Below are 17,573 nucleotides of genomic sequence, written 5' to 3' on the forward strand. Positions count from 1 at the left end.
GCTTGTTATAAAATACTGACAGGATGTTACGGAAAATGTAGCAACCGCAAACTCATACGATCGCAACGAACATAGTTTAATAACAGTGAATTCTCTCGTTTTCTCTGCGCTCCTCTTTCCTTTTCCTTTTGATATTTTCCTCGTTACCCTTCAACATTCTCTAGCAACACGAGTAACAGGGCCGATCAATTAGACGCAGCGGTCCGGATATTGACATAGCTGTTCAATGTATTCCTCTGCCCGCAATTTCAATTAAGCCCTTTGAATGTCACAATGACGTTTTAATTTAGTTTTATTTAAGACGTCCGTCGTTCCGGGTTTTCCAAGCAAAAGAGAACTTGTCGCTTACTTGATAAATGATCAAATACAAGAGTTGTGCTTAAGGTTTTCGGAGCTATACAACCAAATTTTTGTATTGAAGAGCTGGATGAAAGAGGGTTTTGAGTAGAGATTTAATTACTTAATGAATCAATAAATTAATGGAAAGTACGTGAATTTTTAATTCCGATTTTTTCGCGAACTTGTCATGACCATTAATTGCTTAGCAGCATTATGGCCCTCTTCCATTCAAAGCTCGCAACAAAGCTCCCCTATAATCTCAAGTAAAGCTCCAAGGCAACATGCATGCATAATCATACACTTCACTCAAAGTATTGAAATCGGTAATGTAATTTATGCTAGAGACGTGTTTTTCTGTGTCCATCCATTTCTGCAGACGCGTTCCGAATGTTTCCGACCAATTTCCTCTAAAACCCGTCTTTAGTTTATTACTCCAACTTTTATTAAAATTCCTTGTGATGAAAAACTTCTATACACCATAACGTAGTGGCGAAAAGACACGAAAAGTCGTAACAATCCTCAAATGAAGTAATTTAGTCGCTTTGTCATCGGCGTACCGATTGATTTTATGGCTGGAACATATGAAGCACACTTTTGATAAAAGCGTTTCGGTTGCATTTTTACGAATTGCCGAGGTTCCTGATGAAGTTCTTTATAGGATGGTTGCGGGCTCAAAAGCACTTCCACTGCTGACGACCCCGTTTTATATGTCCACCATAAAAATTATCAATCTCCACTGAAACAGTGAAGCAGTCGCTATCACAAACATAAAACCCTGATGTGGTTTTATTGCCGACCGCCCCCGATTGGTGGCGCATCTAATCGAAATTAGTCACCCGCCACCTGGGGCATCGATGTTCATCGCCTTTCCTGTGATAAAGAACCGAATGACTCACCGTCAAATCAACCAGGAATCAATTTATTGATAGCGAGAAATTGCGAGAGTCGCTGAGAATGGGAGGATAATTCCGGGACGGAGAAATATGATCTTCCGGGGAAACGAATGGTCAATTCGGATACGCTTTCAACACCACCAAAATTACACATTTTTTGATTTCAACCTTGACTAATACCGTGTGATTTTAAAACTTCAATTAAATTTGAGGTTGCTAATTTAATTAATTTCCACTGAAATGGAAGCAATTAATTTTGTTTCTCTCTTCAAATTTGTGTAGGTATTCGAATTGAAATTAAATTTATATACCTAAGTATGCAATTTTAATTAAATTACTGTGTACAGTTCAGTTCTTAATTTCTTAAATTTGACCTAATTTTAAAAGTTAATTATTTTATTAAAAATGAATATTTGTTATCTTTGTAGTTTATTTCTTTTAGGGTCAATTAAGTCAAAATTATTGCAATGCATAGTTGAAAAAATTACAATTTTTAATAGGAAAGACTGCAGAAGAAATTTTTAATAAAGTTTGAAAACTTAGTCTTTATTGCATGAGTAGCTGGTTTAAAACGAAAGTTTACGAGTGTTTTAAAGGTCACAAATGCCATGAATATACTTTTTAAACGTGTATTTTACAACATTTTATCTACTATTGTTTTCCATTTTAATTTTATTAAAACAGATAATTAGAAATCCTCTATCATCAAATGGCAAAATAAGTACAATCTGCTGATTGAGCTAAAAGTAAGTCTTTTCTGATCTATGGTGGCGCCATCTATCCATAATTTTGCATATTACATCAAGATACCGACATTACCCCCAATTTTATAGTTATTTAAGTACAATTAAATTGACAAACTGCTGTAAAGTGCTACAAAAATGTGTTGAATTATTAAAAATTAACATATCTAGCAGTGCTGCTGCAACAACGTAAAAAAAGCACATCAAAACTAATTAAACAAATTGTGAAGCTACACATGCTGCAACTGCAAATGTAAATAAAGAAAATATAAACTTTTCTGAAGAATCCATAAATATGTACAATTATTCAGTTGTTATAAATGATTAGATCAATAAATCATAAACAAAAATTAATAAACTTGTAAATTTAATGAAGTCATCTAAACAATTTTGTGTGTATCACGGCTAAAAAGTGTTCTCGCTTTCTTTTGGTTTGGCCAAAAAAGAAGTTTTTTTTGGCCTTAGGACACAAATAACTATTATTGTATAGTGCACTAAACTCGTACTTTTTGAAAGAAAATACGTGCAAAAAGTGCCGACTTTCTGAACTATCGTAGATAAAATATCTAAAATAGTTATTTACAATCGCGTGTGGTAACTTACATTTTACAGCGCGAAATCAGTTTGAAGCACGACGGCGTAGCCGGAGTGCTTTAATGATTGAGCGCTGTAAAATGGTTAACGCACAAGAGTCGTATTAAACTTTTTGGCCGAAAAACTTTTAATTTAAATAATTGGGTTTTTCAAAATTCATAAAAACTGTCACATCTGACGTTTATAAATTTCATCATCTGTCAATTCTGTCAATTTTGTAGTTGGTGCACAAGAAGTACACAAGATGGCGCTGTATAAAAAATGTTTTAATTTGACTTTAAAAAGAGAAATATTGTCTTTATTAAGATAATAATTTAGGTAGACACCACTTTGGTGATCAATCTTCATTATGGTAATGTAATTTTAATTTATAAACGCATCTGAAAAGCAGACGATTTGGGCAACTTTAACCGCACGGCGTGTGTAAACGTCCAGGGCGCTTGTAAATATAATGTTTCCGAGGATGTCATTAAAATGTTAATCTGACGTTTACAATTCATAAGTCCAAAAAAAAATTAACACTGTTAAGAGTTTGAAGAGATCAAAAATTTAGAAGAATATAAAAAAAACTTAAGAAATCCAAAGAGTTAAAAAATGCGGTAAACCTGAAGCGCGGAAAAATAAATAAACAATTTACCTAACTTGAATTTTAGGCATTGAAATAGAAAATTTGCAAAATCAAAAAGGATCTAAAAAATCTAAGTCAAATTTTGTAGAATCTAGGAAATCTAAGGAATGATCTGTCATCAAGAAACATAAATAGTCTAATGGATCAAAAAATTACCTAAATACTTCATGATGAATTCTAAGAATTTAGGAAATATAGAAAATAGAAGTAGAAAATCCAAATTAGTAATTTCCAACATTACAAATTTGACTAAATTAAGAAGATTTGAAATCGTTTAATTAAAATTAAATTAGCTTCAGGTGCTTAGACCGTGTAAAAAAAATTATAAAATGTTTTAGAATTAAGTGGAAGTAGGACCTATGACACACCTGTGAAGATGATATTGTTTGACATTTTTAAAAATGGTGGATGCGCCCGATAAAAGTTTTAATGTGAAACTACAATTTTATTACCTTTTAGCTTCGCCGTCATAAACCTTAAAACTGCTATAAAAGCGTGCAGGTACCTCAATGGCAGCGTCGATCGACAAAAGAGCCCCAGTAACATCTGAGACATGTCTTGTAGCTGTCGTCGATTGAATACTTGCAAAAGATCGTTTCATTCACTTTGCTTAGGCGTACGCGAATAAAAGCCGTCGAAGCTTGCAGCCCTTTCCACTCGGCTTGACGCTAAATTCAACGAATTCCGTTGCTATCACGTGATTGAGCTTGCTATTTTACAAATTAATCAAATTTATTCAAATTATTTTCTCAAATGGAATAACGAGAAAATCCTGATGTAAGACGAAGATCTCGCCTCTATCAACGGGGGTTCGGAGTCCCGTTTTCTCGTATCTGAAATGGCTGGAATAAACGATGTCGAATGAATGGAGATCGTGTAGAATGAGCGAATTTGTTCGGCAATGCGGAATGATATTTTAATTTATAATCCTGTCGAAGCCGAGAGTAATCTTCGCGTTGGGATAAAGATTAAAAAGTTTCACCGATGCACGAGACAATGGAACAACATTAAAATCGACTTACTTTCTTCCAAGTGTTGTTATATTACCCGTGAAAAAATTTATTAGCTGTGCAAGCTCCACATTACCGTCAAGCTGTGTAAACTAGAAGCGCGGTGTTGGTTTTCATAATTTCTTGTGTTGCCTTAGTTTGGTATTTAACCCCACATTACTCTCTGTAATGAGAACCGAAAGAGAAAGAGCAGCCGCAAAGGTCGTGTCATTCGCAAGCTCGGCCCTTGCAGCGCGTGTGTGCGTGTTCATTTATAGCAGGCGCGGCCAAATTATGGCCTAAATCAGTGTTTGCCTCTGCCCGTGTTGCCTTCAAGGTACTAATTAAAACCATAATTATGCCTCTTGTGTCACGATGTGGCTGTCATGACTTTTAGAAAAATCGATTCTTTTGATTGCTCCTATCTAAACAGACAGGAACTTGTTGACTCTAGTTGTAAATTCGCTGCAATTTCCTGGAGAGATGACGTTTAATTCCGTCGTGGACGTGGAAGATTCGAGAAGTGTACATGTTATCTTCCGCCGGGAATTCATTTACTTTTAATTAAAACCATCGCGTATTGATCTAGAAGATAAATGAAAAAACAAAATGCTGATACTCAAACAAAAGTTAAAGACTAATAAATATTTACTTTGTTTTAACTGAAAGAAACGTGCTTTTTCTCTGATGTATCGTTAAATAGTCTTTTTATGTTGTACTTTGTCATTTACAAGGCAAATAGACTCGACGACGTTTTAACACAGCTTTGCATAAAATTCATTTATTTTAGATTCAAGTTTGGACGACCATGCCGTATGCGAACACGAGTTGCTAATAATTGTGGACAGTGATTTGTTTCGTGTCGAGCTAAGCTCGTTCATCATTTTGTCGGTTGCTGCATTATCGGCTCTTGCTTTGTTGATATGAAGATAACAAAAATAGTCCAACAACTATGAAAAATGAGAAATCCACACACTCATCATGAAAAAAATTAAAATCCATGAAAACTCTATAACACTGCAATTTACGTTTTATATTTACAAATGTTCAGAAATTTTCATTTAGAAATAACTGAAGTGGCACATCCACCATTTTTGCAAAAATGTATTTGTATGCATTATTTTTATAAAAAATCATGCGAAATTCAAAGAGGACACTGTTTTTGACCTGTTTGTCGTCTATTGGAAATTTGCAAATTTTAAAAGAAAAAAACAATTTGAAAAAAATGCAAAATTATTATTGAAAATTCTGCTTTGAAACTTACACGAAAATACTTATTATTCACTCTTCATAAAACAAAAAGTCGTCTCTAAACTTCATTTTTCCTGCAGAGAATTTTTGTATTTTTCAGCAGAGCGAGTTATGCAACTCCTGCAAGTCCAGCGAATGTCAAACAAGAACTGTCACATTTGTCAATTTGTCACCAAATTGTCGAAGCATCAGGAACAAATTTGTTTCTTGTCATTTTTATTGCAGATTAGCAGGTATTTCATTATCACTTATATTATAACTTTTTTGTTATTATACAGGGTGATTTTTCAAAAACGGTAGATGTTGTGGAAGTTTTATTTATGCACCGATTTCAAAAATTTTAAAAACAAATTAAATGGTTTAAAAATCTAAAAAATCATCAGTTTACTATCGCGGAATCAAAATTTCGAACATCACTTTTTGACATGGCAATGTAAAGCAATCTTTATTGTCATTGTGACTGACATACAAAGTCAATTTCTGACACTTGCTGTACCGTTTATAAATTTTAAGGTTATAAAGACAAAGGACAGTTTACAATTTTTAAACATCAATCAGTTTGATGTTCAAAATTTTGATTCCGCGATAGTATAGTAAATTAAAAACCATTTAATTTGTTTTTTAAATTTTCCAAATCGGTTCATAAATAAAAATACTACAACACCTGCCGTTTTTTAAAAATCACCGTGTATCTTGCGATTACTAAAAAAATTTAGTAGTTGTTTGTGAAGCCGTCTTATTAATTAAAATTGATATGTGTCCATTACAGGTATCCCTTTTAAATCGGAAAAATGACGTTAAGCGCATCCACCATTTTTGTAATTATATTTCTTTTTCATATTTGAAATAACAGACTTAACTTTAAATAGGTATATGGTCCAAATTCCGTGAACATTAAAAAACGTAAAAATATGTTATAATCCAAATGTACGCCAAAAATCAGCTTGAAATTTCGAGCACGAAAGCCATTAAAAAGAGTCAAAGTTTAAGCCCTGTAAATCTCGATGATGCATTGATAAAAAATTCACTCAACCTCCCGCGGCTTTAAAACTCTTTTTTAACAATGATATTTTGAAAGAAATATTAATAAATGAGAAATTTAATTATACTTGCATAGAGCTAAAATTGGCCGTCTTTTAGCATTTCCTGCTCTTATGGTGTTAGATCGGCAATTCAATTTCAGTGTTACTGGTTTCCGATTTATTGGCTCTTGAATTAAATTTTAAATTCAACGACGGTCTACAAATAGTAGGGCTGTATATTCAAATTGCGAGATATATGCTGGGCGAAGTCGAGAAGGGAATGAATTACAACGAAATCACTCTCTCCCTCGCTACATGGATTACAAATTCGCAATTGGTGGCAGTGTCGACTTTGGTGCAGAACTTAGTACCAAAGGATTTTTCGGGTCAGAGAGTCTGAGATCATTGTAATACGCGCAATTATTTTCTAATTAAACTTAATCAGGTTAAAAATAATTAAATCCGTGCGTTTGTTGGCTGCGCTGTTAAATGTTATTTAATGGTGAAGAGGCTTTTATCAATTAACCTGAAATTGGTAGACCAAGAAATTGGTAATTTTGAAAAAGATTAGTTGCATTCTCAGTCCAACAATTTTTAATTAAATTTATCATGGTTGATCGTGTTGTTGAAGGTAAAACTTGCACATGACCTACAAATTAAAAATTCCCCTCAAGGGCTTCCGAGACGCACCACCCCTAATTATGTAAAACTTGGCTGATTGGATTATAATTAAGGAAACGCACGGCAATAATGGCTATACGATGCGGCAGGGATACCAACGGTAACGGGCAAAAAGTCCTGCTGCACACTAACGAGTTTCCAACAAGAACAGCTTTGAAGTCAATTCGACAACACACCAGTGGCTGGAAAAGCCCCGGGGACTTACACCGACGCTTCGCGCCGCGGCGCTCGCTGTGGACGAGCTATTTCAGGAAATGATGACGGACTGGCTTTCCCGCTCACTCTTGCTTCTGCCATCGTTGACGCATCGGATTTTCCTTTAACATTTTTGTCACACTAGTCATAATAGAAAGCAATTTTATTTGTTGACAAAGGTGCCACGCTTGGATACCAATCCACGTGCGAAGGCAAAGCGCGTCACAGATTCCCCGGAAAACTGGAAAACACGATTATTTGGAAAATCAACTTTGTTTGCGTATTTTTCATAATTTTCACTGAAACCTGATATTTTAAACCCACAACGCAGTTATTCGAATGGGGCAAAGTTTTCGGTGAACCATTCAAAAACTTGTAAAAAATAAGACCACAATAACCACCCTCGTAAAACTAAATGTCTGTGTTTTTAATTAAAAAGAAAATTTCTAAAGTTACCACAAATTTAAAACAATTCTCGAAACTTTTATCTCCTTGTTGTTTCAGGTGGCCATCAAAATAATCGATATCAAGGAAATCAAAGAAAAGTATGTCGTAAAAAACTTGCACAGAGAGGCCCGGATTCTGTCGTCGTTGAACCATCCTTGCATAGTTTCCCTCTTCCAAACTATGCAGGTAAGTAACGATCGTAAATAATGAGAGGAAAATGAGTTCAAGAGATCAGCAGAGGAGGAATAACGCGACCACAGTTGCGCCAGATAAACACCACCCCAGGCGCTAACATATTAAAGTTTATAGTTGCAACAGCAGCATTTATCCCTTGTAATTAGTCATGCATCATAACAGTGCGTGCGGTTTCTGCCCGTTTCATTATTGATATCGGGTACATTAATTTATGTGCACCTCAGCACTTCAAGATTGAGGATTTTAGGGCCGCAGATGCTACGCCCACTGTTTAACTGCGGCAGAATAATGGGGTACAAATTGAAAGTTCATGGTTTATCTACCTAGGGGTTGCTAGCAATTAACTCGCAATCATCATTAAGATACAATTAGAAAAATCAAAGCACAAAGTAAATCAGTTTGAAACGTTGAAAGTTTCTTTCATAAAAAATGCCAAATCTAACAGCAGTGACCATTAGCAATGCAATAAAGGAAGCAATCGTAAAAGAGATCAAAGTGCTGAGTAATATACGGATCAAACAGCAGCTGCGTGTGAAGTCGTACGTTCACTAAGAAGTTCTCTTACCCTTCTGATAAATTCATGCCCGCATCGTTCAGGATAATTTATGACGTGTTAATCTTTTCTGGAATAGCTATTTTAGTATTGAAAAATTTTAGATGTTGGCGGTTTAGTGGTTTCTTTGGTTTACAGTTCTGAGCACAGATAAATTAGGAAAAGTAAATAAAGTACCTACTAATAACACTAGTCAAGAAGGTTTTGTTCTGGAGAGAAGTGGAAAGTCATTTCTAAACTCCGTTTTGCTTCACCAAGGATTCAGAAATATTCTTAAAAAAAATGTACGCGCCTCTGTCATTTTTTATGGCATTTATGATACTTGCGGCAAGAAAATCATCTTTTAAAAGTCTAGGCATGTAAACGTGACATTGAATTGGTTAGTTTAATTTTGCTACTTGGCATCACCTGCAATGGCAATTGCAGGTGCATAAACTGATTAAGCAAATTATAGCAAAAATTTACACAAGCACGAAATACTGACATTTGAAATTAAATTAATCTTCAATTGTTCAATTTTAATGCAGTGCTACCAACCCATTTGTCAATTGATACAATTTTCCTAAATGAGTGAATGACGTTTTAAATTTAAACCAGAAGTCAAAATAAATAATTATGTGCTTATTGTCGGGACACAAAATTTTGTGTTTAACATGCCTGGAAATTGATTTAGAAATATGTATTTAAAAAATAAAATTCGATACTTTTCTCGCCCAATGGAAAATATTCAAATGAAAGAAATAACTATGTTTAGGTTCTACTGTATTCCAAGTATTCGTTCTTTTTAAACTTGCAGGAATATGCATCAACTTCAAAAGTATTTTAGAAAGGCATATAAATGAACTCTTTAGGCTAATACACGATGTATTTAAAATGCATGTATAAAAAGAATGTGGTACTTTTTTGTCACAAATTAAGAAAAAAGTTTTAGTAAAAGTGTTGTTGTTTTCGAGATAATATTACACCAAAATTTCATCAATAAATCTGCTTGGGCGCCACTGATTTCACAGTGAACAAAAATCAAGTCGAAAACTGTTTAGTGCGTGCATTTCAAAAACACATTGTATACAGGGTCCAGCAACACATGTGCCTACCCCCAAAATTGTTTTAAAGATAAAATTTTGAAAATTTGCATAGGTTCATAGTTGACAAAGCTCTAAAAGCTACGAAAAAATGTGTTTTTTATCACCGATAGTTTTAGCGTCGCGACACCTAAGAAGTATATTTTTTAGTGATTTTTCAATTTTTGTGAAAAAACTTGCGAATTCAATTTGTCATACAAAAATTTATTTATCAAGTAGATTTATAAAGTTTTAGTTTTCAAAGTTAGGACTGCGCAGTGACAAACTACGTTTACACCAAAATTTCACAAGTCACTTCATTCTCTCGTATAAAGAATTTTGATGAATGGGTATGTTGCACTTTTCGGAAACCAGAAATTGTTAATTAACATCGACAAAGCGACAATTTCGCCAAATAAGACGTTTGTTACAATCTAAAGCAAACCAAAGGATATAGATGACATTTGTGACACAGGATGTTAACAGTTGAGTGTAAACGTAGTTTCCAATTTTGACAATGAAATTGGAAAGTAACTTGATAAAACAGCATTTTTTCCTCAAATTTTGAATACAGTTTGTATTAAATCTAAAATGACAACTGAAATATTTTTAACACATTTATATTGAAAAAAAAAATAAATTACCGGTTGATTTTACAAACCCTCGCACTTAGCTAAAAATTACATTTTTAAAGCGTCGTGACGCCAAAAGTATCGGTGATAAAAAACAAATTTTTGCATCAGCTTCTATAGTGTTGTCAACTATGAAAGTATGCAAATTTTCAAAATTTAATCTTTAAAATTAAAGACGATTTTGGAGTTAAACACTAGAGTTGCCAAACCTTGTTCAAAACTCATCTCTAGGGTCCGTAATTCTCACATTTTTGATCTTATGATCCAAAAAATAGCGGTTTTTGATGATTTTTATGCCTTTTTGACTAGCTAAAAATATACTGCTATCTTATCAATTAGAAGTTACATGGCATTTTCAAATTAACATTAAAATTCAGAATGAAAGTTTAGAACACGTCATTTTTATTTAACGGGAAATTCAAAAAGATTCGTCATTGTTATAGTTTTACTGCTGAATGAATAAAATTTGGAATAATTATCACGTTCGGCACGTTTATTAACTCCACCAAATTATACATTTTTAAAACAAAGTTTCCAGAAATTGGTAATTTTTTTATTTGAACTAATTTATCACGTTGACACATTTCGTTGCAAATACAGTCAAAATAAAACGGGGAAACTTCGTTGAATAAAACAAAAATTTCTTTTTATCGATGTAATGAATAAAATTCGTTTTATTTTATAAATAGACAGGTAACTGGAAACTAGTTTTTGTATACTTTTGATGGAAAAACTTTGAATTTTTTATTAAAGTTTTCTCAGCATTTCTAAATATCTGGAAGTTAAGTGACAGTTTCGACAGTCTCGATGCTATAAATTTTAATAACCTTAAACGAATGAAAGAACTCAAACATTTAAATTTTGAGATAAAAACTTAGGGTTTCTGGTAGCTCAGTTTTTAGAGCTGATATGATGTTCTTAAATATTAATTCAGCTTTCAACAACATTACAATATCAGTTTAAATTCAGTTACGTGTATGTGGAAGTATACAGTTTATAACTATATTCAATGTTTAGAAAACCTCCAGTGGAAGCAACTTCGAAGCGTGTTCTCTACTTTAACTATTCAGTTTAAACTTCATTCAAAGTTCCAACTGGCGATAGTTTTATGAATGTGCATCCGAGGTTGCTAGAAATTGTTTACAAAACTGCCATAAAATGAATTTGCTTCTAACAAACCATTTTGAATGTAAATTCATCCGAAGAGTTTATGAAATAACTTTCTTCCACAATTATTTCTCGCAGTTTTGTTTTGATGATAAAATATTAGTGTCTTTTATCGCCCGTCGCTTCTCTCATTCAGTTCTAAAGTTTCATAGAAATAATTTATAACAACACACCTCGCGAATAAAACCAAACTTCGCCCCCGGCTGTAATAATCTTTTCGCCGTTCCGTGCATGATTCCGGAATTAAAACACACGATACGTATCTCTTTAGCGAGAAGAAGAAACGAGAAACTAGGAAAAGAGGAAGAGAGAAGGCTTACGAGTCCCCGCACACTCTGCTGATGAGTTCCATCACGGGTATGCGATTACATCGGGTCCCGGGGGTGCCTAGGATCGCCTTACATGCCGTGTGACAGCCGAGCCTGCGACTCGATTTGATTAATCCCCCCATAAAAGCGATCGCTGCTTTCAGCTCGCATCCCTTGCGGCTCTAACCTTGTCCCATACATTTAAATAAAAGTTGAAGAGACGCAGATGCAAGTGTCACTATCGGCGCTCATGTCGTAAATACTTGATTGCCTTTTCTTTCAAACACTATAAACAACTTTCCTAATTCGGACTAACTGATCCCGAAGTTGAATTCAATTGAAAAGCAGCGAATAGAGAAAATGGAAGTCATTAATAAGTTTCGAAAAATATTACTTTCAGACGGACGACAACGTCTACTACCTCGTCACCGAGCTGGTCTCTGGCGGCGATCTCTGCTCCTTCATCATAGGCCAACGTTACGGAAAATTGGAAGAGCGCCCCGCTAAAGTGTACGCAAGACAGTTTGCTTCCGCCCTGGCCCACATGCACAGTTATGGAATAGTTCACAGGTATTTTTGACGTAATTTGTAAAGTCAGTGCACTCGTTTATTCGCCTCTTGACAGCAGTCGCTACAATCTGACGAAATGTACTTACTTGAGTGCAAAAGCTCCTCATAAAGAACGTCGATTGCATCAATTTTGTATTGAATTTTAGTACGGCACATAAATGCACAATGTAGCCGTTCGCATTCGAATCGTCTTATTTATGCGGACTTAAATCCGAGCATTTTAAGAACATGAAGATGCACCAGAGCTCCACATTCACGCCGAAAGTTAAATGCAACGATTGGAAACAATAAACATATCCCATACGGTGTCTAGTTGCCTCCTGCGCTTCACCAACTGCATATTTATGCACAACTTGAATTCTTCACGCTTTTTGTTCTGCATTTTATGGAGCGTACTCACTTCTACTCGAGATCAAGCGTGGCGAGGATTAAATTAGAAATTTTATTAAGTTTTCGCGATAACCTCCTTCTTTATTGTCAGGGCTTTTTACGATTATCGTTTATTAACTAAAACAAATTACGACCGTAAAGTAAGTGCGCTAACTTACACCGTGATTACATTTAAAGCGTTGTTTTGTTGTGAGAGAGGCAGGAATAATTAAAGGAAATTTGCGCTGGCATGGTATTTAACACGGGCACCTCGTCGACGCGTCTTCAAAAGCTGATAATTGGACCAATCAAACAGCAACCGTTTCTGATCTCTATTAGGTTAAAATACCTCATAAACAAAGAAAAACTCATTTTCTACTGCAGCTGGTGCAGAGCTTCGAAAGTTGGTAAAATATACTGTTGTACAAGTGGAGTAGATATACCTTCCGAGCACCACACTGAAACGTGTACTTAAACTTTGTCAAGTGTTGTAAAGTAACAAAGTTGCGGAGTTGTATTCTTCTTGATTTTCCACTTATTCGTTTGAATATTTCAGAGCTGCTGCAATTTCTGCAAAAATAATAAACACTACTTCACAAGACTGGAAATTGTAATAAGAGTTGTTAGGAAGTAGTTTATTATTGGAGGGGTTTTTCCAGGCGAATCTAGAAACTTTGCTTGTTTTTGATGGTAATGGAAGACTTGTGGCAAACTCACTTTCTGCATGAAAAATAACGTTCCAAATGAGCCCATTAAGAATGTCGAGTTTTCATTTCAAAAGAACGAGTTGATAATATTTTAGACCTGTTAATTGTTAACTGTACTAAATTTCAAAAGTTTAGAGCAAAGACGAGAATTCTTAGAAATTTTTGTTTTTATTCAGGCCAAAAAACTATATTTCCACCGTATCTTATTAAAATTTGTGCTTGAGCAGTTTTCATACCAAAATAATGGAATTTGGGACAGAGACTACTTTAAGCCTGTTAATAACAAGTGCCAAATTTTAAAATTTTAGAGCAAGAAAACAAAATTTTGGAAATTTAGATTTTCATTCGCACCAAAAATTTGTATTATGTCCTATAAAATTCAATAACTTAGGCAGTTTAAATGCAGAAAGGACTATTTTAAACTTGTTTATGAACTGTACTATACAGGCTGCCGATACCAGCGGTACCAACTGTATTAACGGACAATGCCATAGATCACCAAAAAAAAATCATGTCTTCAATTTTTCGAGATGTGATGGATTGAAGAGGAAAAGTTAATTCCCAAAATTAACGATTTCTGTGCAATCATTCTAGGTTCAAATGAATTTGTTACCTAAAGGACATTTTGTGCAAAGACATGATGCAAAATATTTGGAGAAATCTTGTAAAAAATGGCTGAAAACTGTGAATAATATTTTTGAATCAACAATCTCGATCAGTGTGGCATCGTTCACATGAAACCATAGTTACATTACTGGTTCTTGAACCGACCTGACGAACGGCAACAATCCAACAGCAACGTTACTATGGCTTTGAATACTAGAAATTTAAATTATTGAGGGAACAGTTCAGCAATGTTGCTATTTTCCTAATTTTCTTTCCTGCGAATACAGAAAGTCTAGATTTTTTTTAACATTTTTTTGGTACTCTAGGGGACACCACCCAATTAACCCCTTTCAAGGTGGTGCGCCACTTTCCGGACAACTGTTTTTCAAAATTTTAAAGTAGAAAAAAAAAATTGAAATTTAGTTTTGATTTAAACCAAAAATTACCACCGAATCTTATAAAATTTTGCAATGTGGGCAGTTTTTATTTCACAACAATTAGATTTACAGAAGTTGCAGCTTTAGACCTGTTTTTAACTGTTCTAAAGTTTAAAATTTTTGAGCAAGAAACTTTTTAGATACATTTTGTTTAAGTACATACCAAAAATTTTCACCGTGTCTCATAAAATTTTGTAACTTGGGCAGTTTTAATTCCAAAAAAATAAGATTTTGTGCAAGACTATTTTAGACCAGTTAATGAACTGTGCTTAAATTTCATAATTTTTAAGCAAAAAAAAAAATTAAGACATTTTGGGGACCAAAAATTTTCACCATGTTTAATAAAATTCCGTAACTTGAACAGTTTTTATTCCAGAACAATAAAAATTAATGTAGATGCAACTTTAGAGTTGTTAATTAACTATAGTAAATTTCAAAATTTTAGAGCAGGGAAAACAATTCTCAGAACTTTTGGTTTATTGATTTCATCGTATTTTAATGAATTTTGTAACTTGGGCAGTTTTTATAGGAAAACTATTATACAGTGTCCGGAAAGTCGCGCTCCACCGTAAAACTGTATCATCGGACAATATCATAAATCACCGGAAAAATGTTAACAAAATACATGTCTTCAAATTTTCGAGATATGATGGATTGAAGAGGCAAAGTTTGATGCGAAATTTAACGATTTTTGTGCAATAATTTTACGTTCAAATGAATTTGTAACCTAAAAGACATTTTGCTCAAAGGCATGATGCAAAGAAAATCGGAAAAATCTTGTAAAAAATGGATGAAAACTGTTAACAAGATTTATGAATCAACAATCTCGATCAGTTGTGGCATCGTTTACATGAAACCATAGTTACATTACTCGTTCATGAACCGACCTGACTAACGCCAACAATACAACAGTAACGTTAATATGGCTTTGAATACTGGAAATTTAAATTATGGGGGGTACAGTTCTGCAATGTTGCCATTTTCCAAATTTTCTTTTGGTCCTTCTGCGAAAACAGAGAGTCTGAAATTTTTTTTAACATTTTTTGGTCCTTTAAGGAAGTACCCAATTACCCCCTTTCAAAGTGGTGCGCCACTTTCCGGACATCCTGTATTTACGAGTTTCTGCTTTAGATCTGTTCCTAAACTTTTTTAAATTTCAAAATTTTAAAGTAAGAAACAGAATTTTTAGAAATTTTGGTTTTTATTTAAAAAAATAAATTTTTATAAAATTTTGTAACTTGGGCAGTTTTTAATCTGAAACAATGAGAATTTGGGCAGATACTAAATATTTTAAACCTGTTAATTAACTATGTATATCCTAAATTAATATTTCAAAGCAAGAAAGACAATTTTTAAAAAAATTTATTTACTTTCCTACCAAAAATTGTTACCGTTTTATACAAAATTCTATAACTTGAGCACTTGTCATGCCAATACAATAAAACTTGGAATAGTTACTACTTGGAACCTATTTTCTAACTGTGCTGAATTAAAAAAAATATATAAAGAAAGAGACTTTTTGAGAAATTTTCATTTACATTTTAATTTAAAGAAAAAATCATACAGGAAATCGAGAAATTTCTTTGAATTTTTTGGTAAGAATTTAAAGAATTTAAGTCTTATTTTTTATAATTCTTATTATTTCAAAAGTCTAAATAAAAAATAAAGAATCTACAAATTATAATTAGTAAAATATAAAGTTTCTAAAAATTATGGGAGATTTAAAGAGGCATAAAGGAAACAAATCTAAAAAATCGGAAGAATACGAATAAATTAACGACTCTATTTAGTTACTTAAATGGAAATATTGAACGAACTTAAAAAAATACAAAGAGTGAAGACTGTAGATTCTGAGAAATTTGACAAATCGACAATAGGTAATAAATATCCGAAGAATTGGCAATTAAAATATTTCAAAAAAAAATTAAAACACCTTAAAAATTTACCAAATCTTCAACAATTGAATACCTTTAAGAATCCCATTTAGCTAAAAAACCTAAAACTTAAATTTTGAAAAAGATTCGTCTAGAAATAAATCTGAAAGATTTCAAGCACGCGAATATAAAACATTATTTGCTAAAATTATAGAAAACCCACAGAAAAAGAGTACACAAATATCGAATACTTTAGATTTTTGACCCAGCGCATCCACCATTTTTTCAAATAATTTAAAAAAAATTGCAGTCAATGACGTTTCAATATACCTAAGTGTTATCATATTTTCAGCACAAAATTAAAGTTTAATTGTATTTTAGAAAAATATAGATGCTGCCACATCATTTCTAGTTTCCGCATTGTTACATTCATTTACTTTAAATGTTTTCGTTTTCCATTTAATTATCGTGGAATCGCCGCTGAATGTCATCTTATCTTAATTGAAAAAAGCAGTTTTGCAAAATGTGTCCAGAGCGTACGTCTGGCTCCCATTGAAAACATTCATTCAATATTGGCTCTGCATTTGAGTCTCTGATTGAATCCACACATTCTGCTCGGAATACAAATAAGCATGTCACTTGTATTGTTTAGAAACCGTCGTCCAATTTCTGCTCTTAAGTCTTCTTGACTTTCATTGTCTAAAGTTGATTCTTATCGTGAAATTCACAATTTATGACTGAAAGGGTCTAGTCTAAATGGAACGGTGCCGTTCAGTGGTCGTTGCACATCTACTTACTCTAAATTGGTATGCGCTGGATTGAGACGTTTTATTTACAAAACCTTTCAGGACAATGTTGAATTAACTTTTAAAGAACAATTCACGTTTGTTGCTGGACGAAACAGATATGGACAAGACCTCATTTACAAATTCATGCTTTGAATACTAATATTGGAAATCACGTCATTTGTCGGAATTAGACCCATTCTATTACAAGTAATGGAAGAACGAGCTGCTGATAAATATCACATAAAAAATAAATGTCGGATTGCTTCGAATAAAACGATTCGTCTTGTCAAACTTCTAGCATTGTGCATTTGTCGTGACAGTGAAAGCTCGTATTACGTTCATAAGCAGAGATGAGATGATCGGAACCGATTATCCGGTAGCTCATTATGCTAGAGCTCTGTCTTTTGCCGGGTCCCAGATGATAAATTGAATCTGGAGACGGTCGGCATGAAAAGCTCGCTAACAACGCATTTGCATTCTATTTTTCCTTCTTTCCGCTTTAATCCTGTTGCTGATGTTTGCTG

At 33.6% G+C, this 17,573-nt stretch overlaps 1 protein-coding gene across 1 annotated transcript in view; it reads left to right on the forward strand.

Moving 5' to 3' along the window:
- The window catches only part of LOC148181538 (MAP/microtubule affinity-regulating kinase 3-like), an 81,192-nt gene that overhangs the window by 52,948 nt on the left and 10,671 nt on the right, over nt 1–17,573 (forward strand). Inside the window, exons 2-3 of the mRNA XM_088049954.1 lie at nt 7,840–7,968; nt 12,099–12,268. Of these exons, the coding sequence (XP_087906080.1) occupies nt 7,840–7,968; nt 12,099–12,268 (299 nt within the window). The remainder of the gene's footprint in view (nt 1–7,839; nt 7,969–12,098; nt 12,269–17,573) is intronic.

Source organism: Gnatocerus cornutus, chromosome 1 (genome assembly GCF_029298725.1).
Source record: "Gnatocerus cornutus isolate USDA-ARS CGAHR chromosome 1, icGnaCorn1.1, whole genome shotgun sequence".
NCBI lineage: Eukaryota > Metazoa > Arthropoda > Insecta > Coleoptera > Tenebrionidae > Gnatocerus > Gnatocerus cornutus.